The sequence below is a fragment of the Epinephelus lanceolatus genome, chromosome 1 (genome assembly GCF_041903045.1).
Source record: "Epinephelus lanceolatus isolate andai-2023 chromosome 1, ASM4190304v1, whole genome shotgun sequence".
In the NCBI taxonomy this organism is placed as follows: Eukaryota; Metazoa; Chordata; class Actinopteri; order Perciformes; family Serranidae; genus Epinephelus; species Epinephelus lanceolatus.
In genome coordinates, this window is record NC_135734.1 from 23,946,247 (window position 1) to 23,966,965 (window position 20,719).

Here is a 20,719-nt window from a genome sequence, read left to right on the forward strand (position 1 = left end):
CATGGATCCCTTTCTATTAGCTGCTTACCCAATTATTGGTAATGATTAATTTAAAGAATTTTAATTGTGGGATGGGTGACTTTTGGCTTCTGAGGGCAGGCATGGCAGGAAAAAGTTTGAGAAGCACTGTTCTAAAAAAAGGAAAGTCTCCATTTCAACCTCCCCAACAATTATTATTATAATTATCATAGTGTGTTGTGTGTAACAGCTGTAAGAATATGTTCTCAGTTTTTTAAATATATGCATTTAATATTCTTTAATTGTAATGACAACCCACAGTCATCAGTTTTTCTGTAAATGTGCCTGTGATAACAGCTATCTAATTTTCACAATTTTGGAGTCAAAGTCTTTGATTTAATATAGAAATATTACTTATGTTGTAAACATATTTGTATCGGATACAAAGGTTCTTCATCTACGCTGTAAAAAAAAAAATAAAATTATATATATATATATAGAAGAGAGAGGGAAGTTTAGAAAAAATAATTTTAATCTCTTAGAAATTTCATTTTATTCTGTATGTTTTATTAATATTCCATTTTATGCGCTCTCTCTCTCTCTCTCCCTCTCTCTACATATATATATATATGTGTATATATATATATATATAATTTGTTTTTTAATTTATTCATTTAATTTATGGTCTTTTCGCAAGAAATGACTCATTTGTACATTTGTAAAATGCGCTACATGCATCAATTCAGGCTAGTCCTGTTTTTTTGTTTTTTTTTTGTTTTTTTTGTTTTTTTACTATTCAGCGTCATTGTGCGCGTGCCTATGCAACAACTGGATAACAACATTTGTATGACAGGATTAAGTGGCGCACATTGAAGGCATGTAACATCTGGGAGGGGCATCGCCGCTGTGACAGTGTTGAGTCAGTTGGCTGTGAGAAATAGAGGGTTTTCATCCGGTGCAGAAGGGAAACCTTTCTTCTTTCTCAAAGCAGATCTGCTGAGATGCGCAGGGCTCCGACACAGCGGAGGTCGCGAGGCTGCTGGTGAATTACAATTGGGATACGAAGCCACCATGAACGAGGGGCTGTTTTTGCGCGTACTACGATTTATCCGCATGTTTGATTAATTAAAGCTTTTTTTTCCTGGGGAGGATTTTGTCCTGTGGTGTCATGCAGGAATGAATTTTCTCGCCTTGGTTTTGCTACAGAGGACCATGGAGACCTCCGAAGGCATCGGTCATGCTCTCTGGTAAGAGGGGATTTCTGCTCCAAGATGTCCTTCTCATCCTTCCTGGGCGTATTAATGAACAGCCGTCAACACAACCTATATTCTCTAGAAAAACAGCCTGGCCTACATAGGAGACTACAAGACGTTTTTTTGCTATATTATTTATTATTAAGACGTGTATTCACCTTAACGTAAAAGCGTGTTTGTCATGGTGTCAGTCAGTGACACACCTGCGGTATGTTATTGCTAACATTAATTAGTCCAGTGTGTTTCATTATCAGCCGGTGCTGCCGTCTGCAACGACTATGCAGATGCAGGATGGCTGCTGAAGCCGGACTTAATGTGGGAACACATGCTTTATGCTCTCCACGCTGAGCCAAATAACACGCCTGTAAATTAAACGCAAGGACTGTATGAAATGAAATTCAATATGTCTCTTTCATGTGTGCCCGTGTTGTTTTCCAGCGCCCGCAAACGGAAGCACACATTGTTTGTGTGGCACATTCATTAAAAGGCAGGAAATGCCAGGATGGCAACAGCATCTGCGTAAATCCAAACGGGCAGCTTTAAACGGAGTAAAAATCTGTGTCATGCTTCTTGGGAATACACAACTTCTCCCTGTTACTGCATTGTTGTGGAGCAAAATAGGCAGAAGCACGCTGCTCCTGCTGTCTGCTGGGCCTTAATGATTTCACTCTTCTCATATATGAATCCTGCTTGTTCTCATGCAGCAGGGTTAAGCCCTATTATTAACAGATTCCTGAACAAGGATGTCTGTCTGGATCTGAAAAAACCCATCCAAATGTGTTGTGTAGGGTCAGCTGTGCCTTCGGGGTGCTTAACAGCTAGTCCGCCTCTTGTTGTACGTGGGAAACACCTCTGTTTTCAGAAGAGGATTTTCCACTTTGCTGCCAAGCAATTTTGAAAGTGCTGATCGCTCCTATTTCGGGGTTCCTGTGTATTTGTAGTGGCTTTGGATTCTTGGACCATTAGACAATTTGCAGGGAGGTTTGGTGTAGCTGTTTGGAGACTATTCATGCCTTGTTTCTTCAGGGGGATTTGGACACATGTTGGTGTTTGTTTTCTCCCCTCACTGGTCGCTGTTATCTTCAAATTGGTAGCATGGCACTTTACTCTTCTGTAAAGCACTCCCTGTGGTTTTCATGCTACTTTGAGTGTTACAATTCAATCAAACACCCATGGAATTGGGCTTTGACCCAGATTGTCGAAAACACAATGGTATTCTTTTGCCATTTTATTCCACCAAGGTGACACTGCTCCTTTTATGATGCCCTTAAGACATGGACTGACACCATTTGAGCATCTGGTTCAATATACTTGACTGACAAGCATGCAGGTTTAGTGGGGTGTGTGAAAAGTCGCACACTCACCTCCTGATCCTGAACCTGTCTGCAAACCCTTTAACCTGCACATTTGCATGGATTAAAAATGAAAATAGTCTTTTGGCCTCCTCTAAAGTGTCTTGGTGCTTAGTGTGCGAGCTCGGGGAATCAAATCCCAGACCTTATCAAGTGTTGGAAATACACCAGAGTGGTGGTGCCACGGATAAGAGAGAGAATTCACCCACATTTCTTCAGTCATAAAGAACATAAAAGCACAAAAGAACCAGATCAGGCTGTAATGCCTGTGTAGTAATGAATGTAAGTGTACGACTGTGGCTGCACATCATAAGCAGCCCTGAACTCCCTCCAAAACCAAACAAGGGGGATTACAGCCACAGTGGAACATAAAAAACGACTTTGGAATACATACAGAAATCCCTCCAGGTGTTACGGCGCAAAGGGAAAATGCATAGGAATAATCCCCTCGGACGTTAGAGCCACATTCCTTTCTTTATTACTCCCCCCACCTCAGCTTAGCAGAATCCAGGTGGATAGCAATCACCAAGATTGCTTTGTTTCACCTGCGGTAGCCGTGTCAAATGTGCAAAGGTGAGCGTCAAGGCCAGGGAGGAGAAATGGTGAGCCACACGATTGGTCAGTCCGAGCTAAGCTGCCCTGCTGTGCACCGATAAGCATGTTATAAATCAGTATTTCATGGTTATAGAGAGCACGAGAAGAGATCATATTAGTGTGGGGGATCGGGGGTGGGGTCACCTGACCTTCCATAAGCCCCTGCACAGTTCTTCAGCTGGGGTTAGTCAGGTGGAGGTAGTTCAGTAAATCCTCTGTATGTCTGACCCTGACTCATTTCTTTATCATACAGAAGCCTGAACCACATCTCCTTTTTTTCTTTAATTTAAAAACATTTGAATGTCTCTGCTCCTCATCCTCACTATTGCAACTCCCTCGTGGGCATATTAACATTCTTGGACTTTATTGTTAAATGGCAGAAAGAGCGTGCAGATAAAGGTCACATTACTGTTCTCCTACAAATGAGCAGAGCGAGGCTCAGAGTAGGGATGTGCACGATTAATCGACCAGTTGCGTTGTTACCCTCGCTAGCCGGCACTAGAAATACTAGTTGGTTAAACTTATCATTAAAATAATTACTTTGTGCTACTGCGTTCACCCAGTGAAGATGTTGTAATCATCAGGCACATTTTCTTAAAAGGGTAGGGGCTAGCATTGTCACCCCACAGCAAGAGGGTCCCTGGTTCGAACCTGGGGTGGGGGGGCCCCACCGTACAGTGTTTGCATGTTCTCGTGGCAGAGTGGGTTATCTAAGGGTTATCAGGTTTCCTCCCACAGTCCAAAGACATGCAGGTTAGGTTGGTGACTCTTAATTGGCTGTAGGTGTGAATGTGAGTGTGAATGGTTGTCTGTCTCTATGTGTCAGTCCTGTGATAGTCTGGCGACCTGTCCAGGGTGTAGCCCGCCCCTCACTCTCCTGTAAACTTCCGTTTAAACATCAGAGAAATTGGTCGTTAGGAACATCCCTAGTTCAGAGGTCAGAGGCATCAAGACAAACACCCCAAGTGTTGTCCTGGCATGGCACTGAATGCATTGAGAGAGCCAACTTTGCAACATTTATTATACATATGTCAAAGCTACACAGTCTTCCAACGCTACTGGCCTAGTTTCAACTCTACAGAAACATAGTTGTGACCCTGCCCTGGTAACCGTGTGTAGGTTCATAACAGTAGCAGCTGTGTCAACACCAACAGTCAACATGAGGGCTGCCAGCCTCACCTGTCCGTAGAGGGCTGGAGGTGATATTTCAGCTGCTCTTTTACGTCTCAGCTGCTCCATATTGCCTGTTGAGAGAGACTAACAAACATATTGTACATCCCCCGCCACTTGCAACAGATATGAGGTTGTTGCAGAAGCATCAGCTGTTACATATTAAGACATGCTACACTGTAAGTCATGAATATATCTGTTATATAAACGCTGTTGACAACAGTAGCCTGTTCCTGGGACTCTTGGGCCACATAAAAGCTGACAGCAGAGAGAGTGAATCTCTTAAAGAGCTGGGAGGCATCGTGTTTATCAAGGGATGAGAAAACTGGATATAAAACTGTTGCCTGTAGGAATTTCGCTTCGCTATGAATGTTGTGATCTAATATGTATGACTTCTAAGCTGAAGAAAGAGCAGTGCCGTTCCTTGTGTGGACACGGTAGGATTGGACCTACCTTACAGGCTTCAGTGTTTAGCCCGTCGGACTTGAATATTAAACTCGTCGCTGATTTGCATTCGTGTGATGCACGCTGCACAGGGGCAGCTCACTCTCGTCGCACAGCTCATGTTTTAATCAACATGGCTCCCAAAGTGCTATCTATACCACCATCCAGAGCACGTCCCTCATCCCCCCGCACATGCTAAGTCAACATGTGTTTGATGATCGTGTTGAGCTCATATCTCGCATACCCATATCTCCTCTGATCCCTCCTTTGATGCTGCTCTCCGCGACTCTCTGTTTATCTGATTCTTCATTGTCCCGCCATCTCTCCCGCAGGCTTCTCTGTGGAATGTGATGCCGCCCATCTTGAGTTGTTGTACCTGTACCTCTGCACACATCTGTACACCAGATGTTTAAGCAGTTAGCGCTTGACTTCAACCAGTGAGACCACTGATTCTCTCAGGTGTGTTATTTGTTAGACTCAGTAGTGGTTAGAGGACGACCTGTTGCAGCTGATTGATTCGCCCTTGTCTTGAAGTGCCTTGATGTGTATTTGATGCTAAGCACTCACTACTTTGGTGTTTTGTCTTGTCAGAAATTGTGGCTCATACTGTGATGCCATTTTCTTTTTTATTTCCTTTATAGATTTCCTTTCTGTCTGATGTTGTTCTATATTTGGTATCTTTACTCTTTCAGTTTAGCTGCTGGCTTGCTACTTAATTCCTTTTCAGGTTACTTCAGACAAGTAGCAACAGCTGTTGTTGAATTTTTTTTCCATCAATATCTTAAAGTTTTCTTGAATTGGATACATTGAAGGTTTCAGTAGAAAGACTTAAGTGTAACCTGGTGTGTAACCTTTGCTGAACAATAGGCACTTACGGGATAGTGGTAAACGCTAAAACAGATCAACACACACTGGCTGTTCTGTGGAGCATCGCATTGTTTTTACATATGATGCCAGTAGCAAACACCAAACGCATCCAGACAGAAGCAGTTGTGAGGGTACTGTTGTCAGGATGTGTTGAATGTGATAAATTTCTGCTTGTCTGGAGAATTGATGTGTGTTAATGCCAGGCCCCCAGGAATGCTGCTCTGTTTGCAGCCAGTTTTCACAGTGGCCACTCTCGGTACTGCAGCGAAAAAAATCCTCGTGGCCCAAAAACAATTTCCCCAGAGGCCACCGATATAAATGAGACATCAGGACACCTCAAACTGCAAACGAGTGACTCTCTGTGACTCTCTACATTATGAATTTTTGAGCCATGGAGGTTTTCCGTTTTTTAAAACTTTTCTTAAGCCGAGAAAAACGATTTCAAATTCTGTGAAGTCATCGAAATGTAAACTTTATGAGCCGAACAGGAACTCGCATATGGGGACAGTGGGAGAAACATTACTATTAAGTGTTCCACATACTGTGGAAATAAACCCAGAAACTTGAAACTTTTTCTGGCATATGCGCCAGCAAGCAACTCCATTGCAATGAATATGCGCTGGTCTCGAGTTATTATTATAAATCTGTGGTTGCTGCTGGGAAACAGAACGGTGGGGCATCCTGACATGTTGGGTATTGGTGTGTGTTGTCCTATAGAGAAGTACATAGAGTCATTAAAGGTATACTTTGCAGGAATTCTTGGTTATTGTTTGCAAACACAACATTCAAACTTGGCCCCTCCTCCGAAAACTGCTTGTACATACACTGCAAGCTACTGTACTACTGTAGCAACGTTACATTTGTTGTAATGGAAAAGCCGATACTTTAGCAAGCTAACTAAGCTAACTGCTGGCACCTATGTGTCCAACAGAAAACAGGCCAACACTGTGTTGCTCTTCATCCCCATCCTCCTCAGTGCTGACCAGCAAAAGGGAAAGTGAAAGGCGACCCCAGATTCACTCTTGTTCAGAACAAGCTTTGTCCACTTGGTGATTTGCCGAACTATATTTGCATTTTTCACTGCTGTGTCCGCCATTTTCGTAGCCTCCTCTTAGATGCTTGGTGTTTCTGGTCTGGCACCGAGTCACTTTATGAAGTCTAGACCTCACCTGTGCGCTGTGCCCAGAAATGTCCCCACACAGCAAAATATGAAGTAAATACAGACAAAGTGTAGATAAATACACTGCCATATGTGATGATTGAGAAGGATTACTTTTGTAGGAGTCTGTTGTTTTGTTTTATTTTTTTGGAGGGGGGAGGGTGGATCCTGCATAGTATACCTTTAAGTCAGCAAACTGGCTTGGTAATGTCAGTTACACAGCCGTATTTACTTACTAAAGTTTGCTAACATTAGCCACCAAGTAAGGCTGCAGCAGTAAAACCCCTGAGTGTTAAAAACAACAAGTGGGTTTTATTGCTGATGAATTGAGTTTTTACATTTGTAAGAGTAAGAATGTGTTATTTTTTTCTTCAGAGTTACATTGCTTGGCTTTAAATGACTTTATTTGCTTGTATAGTAACAAACATGAAACATTGGTTAACCAAGAACATTGAAGTCAAAGGATTGTTGGTTTTATAAAGACATAAAAGGCACATTTTAGTGTGTGAAAGGACAGCACCAAGCTTCCAAGCAAATGTTTTGGTTGCTGGACAAAGTCATTCTTTAGAGCCACGGCAGCCTTTTGGTTCCAGCTGCCCGGCGACCATGCAGATGAATACCAAATGTCTCTGTCTGTCTTCTCTTGACTGCTTCCCTCAGCGGGTTTACTGCTCAGCCTCGTTGCTCAACAGAGAACAGGCATGACACTGCCGTGCACATTCCCAGGTGAAAGTCCTTCTCAGTATATTAGATTAACTTAAAATCTCATTATCATGGACCTGGTTTTGTTTAACAGGGTTCATGTGATGAGCTTTTGTCTGAGCGGCGGTCGTAACTCTGCCACTTGTTTGTGTGAAAGGCTCCTACTTGTCTGTCAATGGGAGGTCAAGCATGCTGGGGGTTTTCACACGTACAGGAGCAAACAGCAGTTACTGGTTCAGTTCCAGGACAGGAGCCAATGCAAACTCAGTACAAGTATTTCAAGTATGTCTCCGCACAAAGTGAGACTCATTCTTTATATTGTTTGAGGGAGGAAAACAAAACTCTATGTCTTACCGACCCACAAAAAGCAGAAAGCTTGTCAACTGTGTGCAGAGCTTTGAGACAGCTGCTTAGAGTAACACCAGATAAGAGTGATAGATAAATGTTTCCTTCTGAAAGACATGATGCTGGCAGAAGCAGAGTTTGGACGGGTAAATTTGATTCAGCCCTTGAGGCCTTCCGTCTAGATTTGAGGGTTGAATGGAGTCATTTTATGATTTAGTCGACTGGCAAGATGCTTGTTTATGGCAGCCATTTGTGAGCAGCATTGAGTGAGAGGCTTTTGGCAGAAAACGCAATTGCTATTTTTGGATGTCAAGTCTCTATTGGGTATTAGGGGGGAGGCTTTGTTTGTAATGAACCTCCATTATGTTAGGAAAAGTGAACATGACACATTGCTCACTTGCTACAGTCGAGTGATGGCAGCATTTCTTGTTTCAGATTTCAGTTAGGCAACAGTTTAATTGTTTTCCTTCTAAATAGAGCTGGCCCCGACGATCTGATATGTAAAAAGTAAAAAAAAAATACATGTGATTGCATGCAGAGTGAATTTCATGTAACCCTTGAAATTTATGACAGCAGGAAAGAGGAAACTCCGCTCAACATTGCATTTATTCCTTGCCTCTGTTATTTATTCCATCACTTTGCTCCTGGCTCTATTCCTCTTTGTACCAGTGGCTATTGAGCTATTGAGACATAAAACACTCAGGGTTTGGGTTTCTCGCTCTGTGTTTCTGTCCATGCATTATTAATGTTACTTATCCTGTCTCATTTCCTTCTCTTTGCAAATTAATTGGTTGCTAATTGTATCTGAGAGCTAATTTTAGAGTATTATTACACACTCTCAGAGTGCCTTAAGCTGCAAGCTAAGTTATGATCAGACTTTTATTGAACTTTTGATATTTTCTAAATGTCCCATAAAAACTGGCTTAATGCGTGTTATTAATATGGCTTTATGTAATTTCAAATCTGGGTTTTATAGTGCTTTTAGTGAAGCTGTTGCTGTTCTGATAAAAGATGATCTGTACTACATACTGTATGACAGATTGACTTTCAGCTTGTTGAGTCTCTCATGATTTATGTGTTTATTACAGTCACAGAAAAATCAAAATATTGTTCCACAATTCTTTTGAAGCTGTGTTAGTACTGAAGCCCATTTCCACTAATGTGATGGAAAAATATCCTGTCAGTCATTTTTATGAGAAACTTTATCGAAAAAATGATTTACTTATCTCAAATTAATGACTCAGTATCTCAAAATAATGATTAACTTTTTCAAAATGCTGAGTTAGTATCTCAAAAAGGTCAGTTAAGGTATTATTTTAAGAAAGTTTCTCATTATTTGGGGATATTAAGTTATTATTTTCAGACAGAAACATTTTTTTTTATTATAATGACTTACAGGATCTTTTTCTCATCACACTGGCAGAAATGTGCTTCGGTAGTTTGAGTTGTGTTTCTTAACCTTTGCAGGGATTCAGTTTAGACACAGATGCATTCTTATCTACTGCTGACTCGGTAGAAATGAAACCATTGACTCTAGACCTGGAAAAAAAAGGACACATTACTGATACTGCAAGGTTAGAGAGCAGAAAACATGTAAGCCTGAATATATTTTGTTGATACATCTCAGTAGCAGTTAAGTCTCTGTTGATTTCTCATCAGGTGAGGGCGTGGCTGGGAGCGAGAGTTGTAAAGTCCCCAGAATTACATCACATGGAGGTCAAAGGACATCTGATCACATCCATGGGTTTGGGGGCTCCTGGTGAGTACTGATGACTCCTCACAGTGTAAAGACAGACACTTTCGTGTCTGGACAAGCGTGGAATGGCTTGTGTTTTTTTTCTCTCACAGTTCAACAGAAGGAAAACAATCGTGTTTTTCTCAAGGTAACAGGCAGCTGAAAAAACAGCTGTATGTGTGAAGGCCTTTTGTTCACGTACTGTCACCACAGCTGTCAGATAATCAGCCACTGTGAGCAGACATCATATGAGAGTAGGGAACCAAAACAAGTAGAAATGTTTTAAAATGTAAAGATTCCTAGTTTGAATCCTTCAAAACTACAATCCAGGGATTTGCCCTAAAATGTAAAGCCCACTGTTGGTAAAGCAGAAGCCTGCCATTTTTCTATACGTTTCTTAAGGTCAACAAATCCTATGAAATTACAAATAAACAACAACAATGTGTTAGTCCGTCTCTCAAAACTGAATGACTTCCCTGTCTGTGACTCTCAATCACAAACCAACTGGTTCCTACTGAAAAAAACTGCACATTATTATGTTGAAAATATACTACATTTCAACAACATTGTTGTTAATATGAGGTTCTGATTGGGCACAAAACCCACTTGATTATGACTAAGAAAAGATCATGTTTTGGCTTAAAATATCTGGTTTTGTTGCCACAAACATGACTGAAAATGCCACAAGTTGTCAGGTCTTTCACGTGTAATCTGATGTCACTTAGAGGTGTTGATGTAAACATGATACGCATAAGATGCACAAATGTAACAAATCAATAAAAAAAACCAAAACAAATATGTATATTTCCAGCCGTAAACTTTAATTCAGCCTTCCTTAAGATGTGTTTAATGTGCTGTGCTGTGTAGATGTTCAAGGCTGCCAGGACAGCAAGCTGCAGGCTGAGAGGGTTGCAGCTCTGCAGGAGAGGAAGCAGGCCCTCGAGGCTCTCCTCAACACCAGAGTGGGAGAGCTCAAACAAGTCTGTTTGCAGGAAGCAGTGAGTAGCTCTCTCTTCACTTTTGAAACATACATGGCTCAGCTACAGCATGCTCACCCCATACACCTCAGGCGTTTAGATGAAAACTCCAGTGTTTTAATTTGTGCTCTTGTGATGTTTCAACTGAGGAGACTTCATCATATTACAGATTATAGCTTATTTTTTATGCTCTGTAAATCTGAACCTCTGGATGTAGATGCAACTGGCAACCAGTGATATTTTCTCTCACATCAAATGGGTGGCATAATGATATTTGCTTGATTGCTCCAGAGGACTTGTTAGCACGTCTTAATGTAGCCACAGCTGCCTCAGCGTTTCATTAGCAGCTGTTAAAACCTCCCTGTTTCCAGCTGGATGTATAGTTACCCGCCCTGTCTCTGCATGCTCTATTCTTGGATTGACAAGTTGTCTACTCTGTTTTCAGTAAAGCCAATTTAGCAGTTGAAAGCACTGTTTATCTGCAGTTCTCCTGTAACCACTTTTATAGATGTATATCCCGGTAAAAACATTATTTCTGGCATCTATTTTAATGCAGTCAACTATTTAAAGGGTGGCTTTTATTGAGACTTGAAGTAATTTGGTAAGTGGTCTCATTTTATGTAACACTTTGGACCTCCCAGGCCAGTGAAACGATGGATTTTAGTTACTGGGGGCTAATGAATGTCCTTTATAGGAGCTGACTGGGAAGTTGCCACATGCTTTCCCCCTGGAGACGGGAGAGAAACCCCCAGCGGTGCAGCGCAGAGCTGGCCTAGCGCCCAACACCAAGGCAGAGGTAAGTCAACACCTTGAATATCAATTGTGTTTACGCAGCAGCTGTACCGCTGTGTGTACTTGTGGTCTAACACGGCTGGCTGTCCCTCGCTGCAGGATGAGGCTGCCCAAAGAAAGCAGATGAAAGCCATCTTCACCGGTGCTCTGTACAGACACTCGGAATCAGACCGAAATGTCCCAAACAGCAAGAGGACAGTTCATCGAGGGTGCCACACAGGTATAATTACAAAGCACCGAAAACCACATCAGTACACCCACTTAAAAAAACATGTGGTATACATGAATAAAAACAAAGCTCCATTACCAATTAACACTTTTGAAAAACACACTTGAAGGAGCAGTGTGTACGATTTAGGGGGATTTACTGGCATCCAGGGAGGAGGATTGCAGACTGCAGCTGACACTTCTCCTGGTTAGGAGTCTTTTTGTGTCATTGTTCGGGAGGTTTTTTACCAGGAGCTGAATTATCTGCAGAGCTCTCCTCTCCAAAACAAACAGACCAGGTGATTTAAACCAGTAAAAACACTGAATAAAGCAGTTTCACGTTACGAATCAGTGTTTCTCCTATGCTTTTCAGTCTGTATGCAACAAGCACCTGCTAATGTGCGCTCACCTTCTTTCTGATCCAATATTATATTCCATTTCTGCCAGTATACCCCCCCAAACCGTACACACTGGACCTGTATTAACATTGCAGTATGTCTAGCAAAGATATCAGATTTCATGCTGCATCATCTGTGACCTGAATGATTTGTTATTTTTCAGAGGACACTGTCATGTCAGAGAGTACAAGCTCCATGTCAGATTCAACATCCCATGACAATGGTGAGTCAACTGAATACACTGACTGTCTATGAGCAACTATCTCCGGTGGATACTGTTTCCATATTCATAATGAGCTTAACTGACACAGTGGTAGGCAGGCAGTAGAATTAGCTCAATGTATTTGAAGCCTTTTTCACATTCAAAATACATCACTCACACTCAGCGGGTGGGAGACTCATTTGCACTTCTGGTGTTAAGACACTAAATATGAGTGCGCCGTCATATTTCAGTTGTAAAACCCAAAATAGCACACTTGGCTTGTTGTGCTTTCAATGAAGGTGATTATTTTATTTTACCTTTGTTTAAACTAGATAAGTCAATTGAGAACCAATTCTTATTTACAATGATGACTGGGCCAAGAGGCAGCAACAGGACATTAAAACACTGGGGCAATAAAACATTAGACAAAATTAAAACATCACAATACATAGAGAGTAAAAGTGCAGTGATCAGAAACTATCACTTGTAATGAGTTATTACTTAGTAATGTTAGTGATGGAATGAAGGAGTTTTAGCATCTTTTGCAACTCATTCTAGTCACTAGGAGCAGCGAACTGGAATGAGTAACAGCCAAAGGATGTGCAGACTTTAGGAATGAGCACACTAATTAATTTGTTAGAGCATTAATTGTGGTTACTGTTGGAGATATTGAGAAGTGAGCGTAGATATGGAGGAGTTTTGCCAATGATAGATTTATAAATGGACTAATACCAGTGGCTTTGTAAGCTAGTGTAGAGTGATTGACCGTTGATGAGAGCCTGCAGGTTACAGTGATGAGTCTTGAAGGGCACCGGTGACAAAATGAACGGCGGAGTGGTAGATGACGTCCAGTTTAAATTACCATAATCCAGGATTGGGAAAACTGTCATGTCAACCAAGGTGTGCTTTGCAGAGTGGGTGATATTTTGTCATCTGTGAGCAGGCTTCATTAAAAGATCATTTTGTTTTGTTTTTCCTCCACCAAAAGAGTCTTCTCCCAGCGTGGCGGCTGACCAGCGCTCTCTGTCTCAACCCCGGCTCACTGTGGGCAGCCCTGACCACAGGATCAGCAGGAAGCTGTCACCAGTCGAGATTTACTACGAGATGAGGACACGCCGCAACTCTGTCACAAGCTCTGTTAGGTAATTTGCCTCAAGCTCATTTTCAGGTTCATGCTTGTATTTTGGATTTCCACTTGTTATGGATCTATTTGCTAGTTAACCCATACACTAACTTGCATATCACTAGCTGTATCAGCAACACAGGACTAAGTCGAATGTAGATGTCTTAAAATTTTCCTTATACTGTCTGTGCTGGAACACCTGTGCTCACCCTCTAGCTCACCCTGTTTCAGTGCCTGTCTCTTTAAACCCACCTCCTGAAACAGCCCACTCTGCTCTGATTGGTCAGAGTTTCTGGGTCTTACGTATCTCAGCATTTCTGTACGTCATTGCAGCTGGGAGGGATGACTCTAACAGAGAATAATGGCACTTTCTCCCCTTAAAATTCACCTCTAAAGGCTTCTACACACAAACGGACATGTTTCAGCAGGAAGTTAATCCGAAAGAGGGGAGAAATCAACATCAGCGACAAAGATTACATGTTTGCCTGATATTAGCATGTAGCCACATGTAACCGTGTATGTAATTTAAACACTTATAGTAGCATGCCTGGCGCAGATGACCATATAAGGAAATTTGTCATGAGCTGATGTCAGTTTGTCTCAACAGTAGAAAAAACTGTTAAAATATTCAGAATGGTTTGAAGCCTTGGGTTTTTGCTCACAGGGATTTTTTTTTAACATACGTTTACCTCCTTATTTTAATGTTTAATAAGAACATCCTTCATTGTAACATTATAAATATACGACACAAAATAAGGAAACGCACAATAGTTCCTCTGAAAGGCCCAGACACACCAAACCATCATCAAAGAACTAGTGGCGATGAAGGCTGACTGTTGCTTGCCTCACGTCACCTGTGTCTCGGCCAAAAATTTGCACTTGAATGCACTGAGACTACAACCAATGGCCAATCAGCATGTGCGGTATGTTAGGAAATTACTCCTCATAACAGCAGGCAGCTGTCGCCTGTACTTAACATACTAAAAGGGAAACTGAAAGACAGACAGGTCGGATTCACCGATCACTGTGCACTAGGGAAGAGCAAAACAACCCACCATGAATTGTTTTGCTAAAGAGCTCATTGGCTCAATTTTTTTTACCTAATTTAACAAGTTTTGATCTCACGCCCTCATGACTTTATCCATTTATTTACTTTCCTCGCTTGCGTTTCTCTTCTCATACACTGAGCTGATCTGCCAATCATTCAACAACAGTCTCCACCAGCTTTGACATCAATTCAAAGAACTGAATCAGCCAAAAAAAAAAGGGGACAAGGGCCGACTAGAGCCCATGGTGCTGGACACACTGCAAAAACAAGGGTGTCAGACACTCACTGACAGCCAAACATTGACAGATGGCCGACTTTGGACTTGGAGTGTTAGGGCCCTTAAAGTGACCCATAGTGAAAGCTGTGCAGTCTGCTTGTCTGAGAGTGCACTATACAATACAATACAATACACTACAATACTATATTTGTGCACCTATAATCATTATTGTTTTCATAATATATATTACATACACGTCCTCTTGTGTTGCCTCTCGCAGCCCAACTCACTCTCTACCCAGAAGTACATCTAACACTGAAGGTAGAAGCGTTCCAGCGACTCCTCTGTTGGCTCGAACTGCTCCAATCAGTGTTCACGTCAGGTAATCTGTCCACAGTACAGCTCCTGTCTGATGCAGCAAAGCTACAGCTCCCTCCCACTGTGATAACTGTGTGGTTGGAAATGGCTTAATGACTTTGTTAATGCAGACACAGAGTCAGGGTTGTAACACCGATTAGTGTCATATTTAGCTACCAGCAAGGGCTCAAGCTCATCGTTTGGTTTTTAAACAAACAATTGTGTTCACTTCTTAAGTGATTTTCTGTGAAATTTAGTGACATGGTTTTGATTAAAATGGCTTTCACTCACTTTTCTTTATCCATAGTTGCTCAGATTCATTTCCTAATGCAAGCTGTTGTTGTGCTCATCCCTGCCTTAGGTCGGATGCGTCGGGTGGTAATGGGTTGAAGCAGTGGTCTGGCAGCCTGGATGTGCCCTATATGATTCCACTGGCTCAGGAGGGCTCTTCCTCTGATCGCAGAGGCTGCCCTTACAGCTCCCGGGCCAGACGCAGTAACAGCTCAGAGGCCCTGCTGGATAGATCGAGCCTGCCTGATGATCCTGCGCCCAGAAACGGGATGCCCCCTAGAGGAGGGCCCTACAAGAGCTCAGAGACACTCACTGATGGCAAGCTGCGACACATTCACCTGGGCAGCCCTGAGAGACTTGCCGATGGCTCTGTGGACCAGGCCAAAATGCGTCTGTCCATGGGCGACAGAGCGGCTGGTGGAGGCTACAATGAGCTATTGATGGACTATATCTGGGGGAAACAGCAGAGAATGCAGGTGCAGCACCACTTGTACCAGTCCACAGGCAGGATCTGGCAGGACGGGCCCTCTCCCCGCTCCTCCACTGCGGTGGTGCCTCCACATGCCAACGGCTTTTCCCATTCCCAGGTGCACCTCCCCAGTGCTGCACCTCCTTACAGCCCCATGGTGCTCCGAGGGTCCCAAGCTGAGCTGCGCAGGGTCAAAGTCACCAGAACCAAATCTTGTGGACCCTTTATACCTTTGCAGCAACATCCCCAGGATGCCATCCTGCTGTCAGCATACGAGTCTCCCCTTCCTGCCTCGGGCACCACCACATCCTCCATTCCCAACCTGCACCCCTACCAGACTGAGCTTTCTGGCCCCTCCTACAGCCGCAGACCCCCACAGTTCTCTCTCCCAACCCCAGAAGACTCAACGCGAAGCTTGCATAAAGCCCTGGCTCTGGAAGGACTGAGGGACTGGTATCTGAGGAACGCCCTTGGCTATCCTCCTGCTGCCTCAAAGGGCCACGAGGCAGGGATCTCACGCCTGTCACACCCCCACCCGCTGGTGCACCAGGCCCAGTCTGTTCAAGGTGAACCAGGCAACCTCCACAGGTCTCAGATACCCCAGTCAGTCAGCTTCCATGGTCACCCGCTGCATGGAAGGTCAGTATATATATCTTTATATTGTACTGCTTTGTGTCTGTCACACTTGTATATCTATTGGTGGAAATCATCATCAGTGTTGTGGGCAAGAATTCATACACCATAAAAACTTGCAAAAGAAACAAGCCTAAAGGAATGGAGCTTTTTCTGTCAGTATTGTTTTGTGTTTGGAGATTACATCGCATTCAAAGCAGAAGAACGCTTTTATCTGATTTCAAGGGACATTTTCTTCTGTAAGAAAACATTTTATTAAAATACAAATTACAACATGCATGCTTGCAAATACAATCAGTATTTACCATATTTGCTTAAAGCTGGAGTATGGAACTTTTGTCTCCCCCCTCTGGCAGTGAGAGTAATTATATTAACACTGTCGGCAAATGCTGAACACGTCAAGCCTTTCAACTCAAATTCTTCTTGACAGTTTAAATTTTTTTTTTTTATCTGGAGCATGCTGAATGCTTCTCAGAAAATCTGTCAACATACATAGTATCAGAACATCAAAATCATGCATATACAAGAGAAGCACTGAGAAAACAAAACAAAAACCATAGCCAAACAGAAAAAGACAACAAAATAATAACAAAGCTAAGGTGAAATAAATTAATGAATCTGGCTGGTTGACATAAAACACATCACTTCCAGTGTTACTATGCAGCAAAGTTTCCTCAGACACCAAACTCACCGTGACATACAGACAGCTTTCCCTGGCGTCGATAGACTTAATCAGCAGTGAGGGATCTAGTTTGGCAACGGCTTAAATGTAACAGAAGTTCATTTATAAGTTAAAGTCCTGCACTCCAGCTTTAAATATCTTTCTCATTGGAATCTGGCAGCAGGTCTCCCAGCAGAGGATGGTGCTATTACTCTCACTCTGTTCCCAGCCAATCCATCTATCATCCTGTGACCTTCACAACCACTGCTGTTTTATTTTTGTTTGTATTTTGCATGGTCAGCATTATCTGCCAACGTCCGGGCACTTGGACTTCTGCTGATCAAAAACACTCATGTTTTCTCACTCACAGGCTTCGTCGAATTACCTTAAAGGGATACTTTGATTTTCAACCAGCTTCATAACTAAGTGGGTACTGTGTGTGAACTGTGGTAAACTTCCATCTTTGCAGCACCCTGATCTCTCTGCTCATCTCTCAGCTCAAGGATGACGGATTTTCACTGGCTCTAGGGCGGTTGCTCAAACTTACGATTGTAATTCCACATTTTAGAAGCAGATAGAGAGAGAGAGATCGCGTCACATTGGTGGGCCGAAGCAGGGCTTCTTACCTGTCAGTATCAGTCTTTGTTGTGTGTGGTTGCTGCCAGCTTCACTGTGAGTGTATTAAGTTTTACCAACTGATAACGCAGTTGGTTAAGGAGGTTTTGAAAGAGTATTGGTTACGCGGGCAAGTGCAGCTTCTGTGGTCAGTGTAATAGGTTCATTTGATTCTACTGGACACATTATGCTGTGGGCATGCTGTGGCAGACGTGTTGCAACATGTCCGTGTCCCATGTATTAAGGCCGTCAGATCAAACTCTGATCAAACTCTAAAACTAAGCAGTGTTGATTAAATATGAACCAGGATTGTTTAACTACATTGCCTATTCATTAGTTCATTTTCTGTAGCTGCTTATTGTGTTAAGGGTTATAGGGGGGCTGGAGCCTATCCCAGCTGACATAGGGCGAGAGGCGGGACTATCACAGGGCTAATACATATAGACGGACAACCATTCATGCTCACATTCCTTACATTCACACCTACAGGCAATTTAGAGTCACCGCTTAACCTGCATGTCTTTGGACTGTGGGAGGAAGCCAGAGCACCCGGAGAAAACCCACGGTGGCATGGGGAGAACATGCAAATTCCGCACAGAAGGGCTCCCGACCCCAGCTTTGAACCAGGGACCCTCATTGCCCACGTCGTTCATGTAGTTGCCTATTTCTCACCCCTAAATGTTTTCAGAAACATATTTTAGCTTGCTGTTAAACTGTAATTCAAGATCATGAATGGATAAAGAGACGTGGATACAGCGATGGAGGCGGGGCTGCATTTTCATCTAGACTTTCTATATGTTACTGGACCGAATGGATCAAATTCTGAAAGTGAAACCAGCATTTTGTGGGGGTTGTGATGCTCAAATGTATCCTCTGATTTACAGTTTTTCTCTTTTGCCATGTAAGTCATTGTGAAGAAGTCTTTTTGGGCCACAGGACATTGTTTGGCTGCTACAAAAATTGGCTTCAAAGCCTGGCACACTTACTGTGGGCCTGTTCAAGATTGTTTGTTACCAGCCAGCCGCCATATTGTTTCCTTTGTCGAAATGGACAAGCTGGAATTACCCACCAGCAGGAGCGTATCTATATGGTCTGATGAGGTGCAGTGCATTCTGGTAGTTGTAGGTTTTCTACCTCTTGAACAAAAGCAAATGCCACAGACCTTTTTCCCCATTGCTTTGGTCATGCAGCACCATTTCCAGTATTTGTCTTTCAACAGCCTAGTTTTATGAACAGGCCTTTCCAGCAGTGAAATGAGAGACAGAATCCGCATTTACATATGAAACTGACAACTCAACAGATAAAATGTGAACATGCATTAATGAGTCCCTTTAATTATGACAAGGATTTTTCCCCCCTTCCTTAATTTTACAGTGATTTCATGAACCTCCAGGGACGTCCCTCTCCACACTCTGTTTTATTCTCACCATGATTCATACTTTTTATTTCATGGCGATGTATTGTGACTGTAATTTTACCCTCCACTTCCTGCCTCTTGTTTGTGGAGTGCTGTATTGATTGATCCTTGCCTCCCCAACAGGTCGATGGAGTTCTCTCTGTATCAGGAGACCCCTCATCCACAGATGCAAGAGGTGACCCCAAAGGAACCCAGTGCAGACCCAGGCACCCTCGTCTGAAGCAGCAGAACACACACACACATACACATGCACACACACTACATTATCTGAGCAAACACACTGTAGCCTCACACACACATTCGCTCAGACTCACATAGTCACACACGTACACAGACAAGTTGATACAATGTGACCTCAACAGCAAAGCAAAACACGGCAACCTCAGCAGAAAGAGACTGGAATAATGACAAACTGTAGCTGTACAGTGTGAAAAAGCCTTGGCAAGTTCCCCGTGTTCTAACTGATCCCACCAGTATATGAACTCATCAGACCCAGTGTTCTCATGTGGATGTGCACTGGAGTTGACTCATCTAATAACAATATGGTCATGCTGTACTTAATATATCGATATTTCTGGTCCAACTCGAGCAGTAAACTCCTTCCTAATAACCCTGAAAAGTCTCCTGAGATATACTTTTTTACAGAATATATACAACTCTAAATTACTATTTTGTATCTTCTCAGATATAAAGAACAGCTATATTAAAGAGGTAATTTATTGCTCATTAATCTTGTTATATACGAAGATGTTATATGAGCTCATATCATTTGAAAAGTATTAATACATGCCAGTGAATGTGTGTTTGTAAACTATATAAAACGCAAAAAAAACATGCTTCAGTCTCCATCTGCTGTTAAAGGAGCAGTGTGTAGGATTTAGTGGCATCTATCGGTGAGGACTGATGTAACGTCTCCTGTGTGCCAAGCATGAACTCCTGATTATTAGTCCCTCAGCTATCATTATTCAGAAGGTTTTTATTGGGAGACAAATCATCCTCAGAGGTCTCTTTCGCTCCAAAACAAACAGACCTGGTGATTTTAACGGCTTAAAACACTGAATAAACAAGTCACGTTACTAATCAGTGTTTCTCCTACGCTGTTTGGCATGTCACAGATGGGCCGCCAGCCCAGCACCTGTTAATGTGTGCTCACCATTTTTCTCTGATAACTTAGCGTCCAGACGTTCAGGAGGTTTTTACCAGAAGCCAAATTATCAGCAGAGGTCTCTTTCACTCCGAAACAAACAGACCTGGTGATTAAAACTGGTAAAAACACTGAATAAAGCAGTTTCACATTAAAAATCAGTGTTTTTCTGACACTGTTCAGCTGCTAACTATGGTGGCACAAAATAACCTGAATTGCCCTATCTAGCACCATTGTTTGGGTTGTCAGATGGGCTACTGTAAAAACATGGCAGTGCGACATGGTAATTTCTGTGGATGAGGACCCGCCCCCTATGTAGATATAAACAGCTCATTCTAAGGTAACAAAAACACAAATATTCTTATTTTCAGGAGATTATGAACAAAAGAAAACATACTTATTATATTATATTCCATTTCTGCCAATATATCCCTGTTAAATCCTACACACTGGACCTTTAATTTCACAGCCATTTGAATTTTCACGTTTGATAAATGAAAGGGGCCATGAACTGTAGTGTACTGGTGTAGCGGACGGGAGTGCCTAAATGTTTTAATATTAAAACTTGGTTAGAAAACTTTTAAAGTGC

General features: G+C 42.5%; 1 protein-coding gene across 2 annotated transcripts; it reads left to right on the forward strand.

The window, feature by feature from the left end:
• The first annotated feature begins 929 nt into the window (after positions 1–929).
• On the forward strand, positions 930–20,442 carry ccdc120b (coiled-coil domain containing 120b). 2 transcript variants are annotated; one of them, XM_033625684.2, is made up of 10 exons: positions 930–1,205; positions 9,504–9,603; positions 10,447–10,577; positions 11,251–11,352; positions 11,448–11,568; positions 12,117–12,176; positions 13,144–13,297; positions 14,824–14,925; positions 15,262–16,299; positions 19,110–20,442. In XM_033625684.2, the coding sequence occupies exons 2-10, from the start codon at positions 9,555–9,557 to the stop codon at positions 19,204–19,206; spliced, it is 1,854 nt and encodes a 617-aa protein (XP_033481575.1). In that variant the 5' UTR covers positions 930–1,205; positions 9,504–9,554; the 3' UTR covers positions 19,207–20,442. The 2 variants fall into 2 exon arrangements, with proteins under 2 accessions (XP_033481575.1, XP_033481576.1); XM_033625685.2 differs by lacking the exon at positions 14,824–14,925 and having other exon boundaries at positions 19,110–19,342.
• The last annotated feature ends 277 nt before the right edge of the window (positions 20,443–20,719 follow it).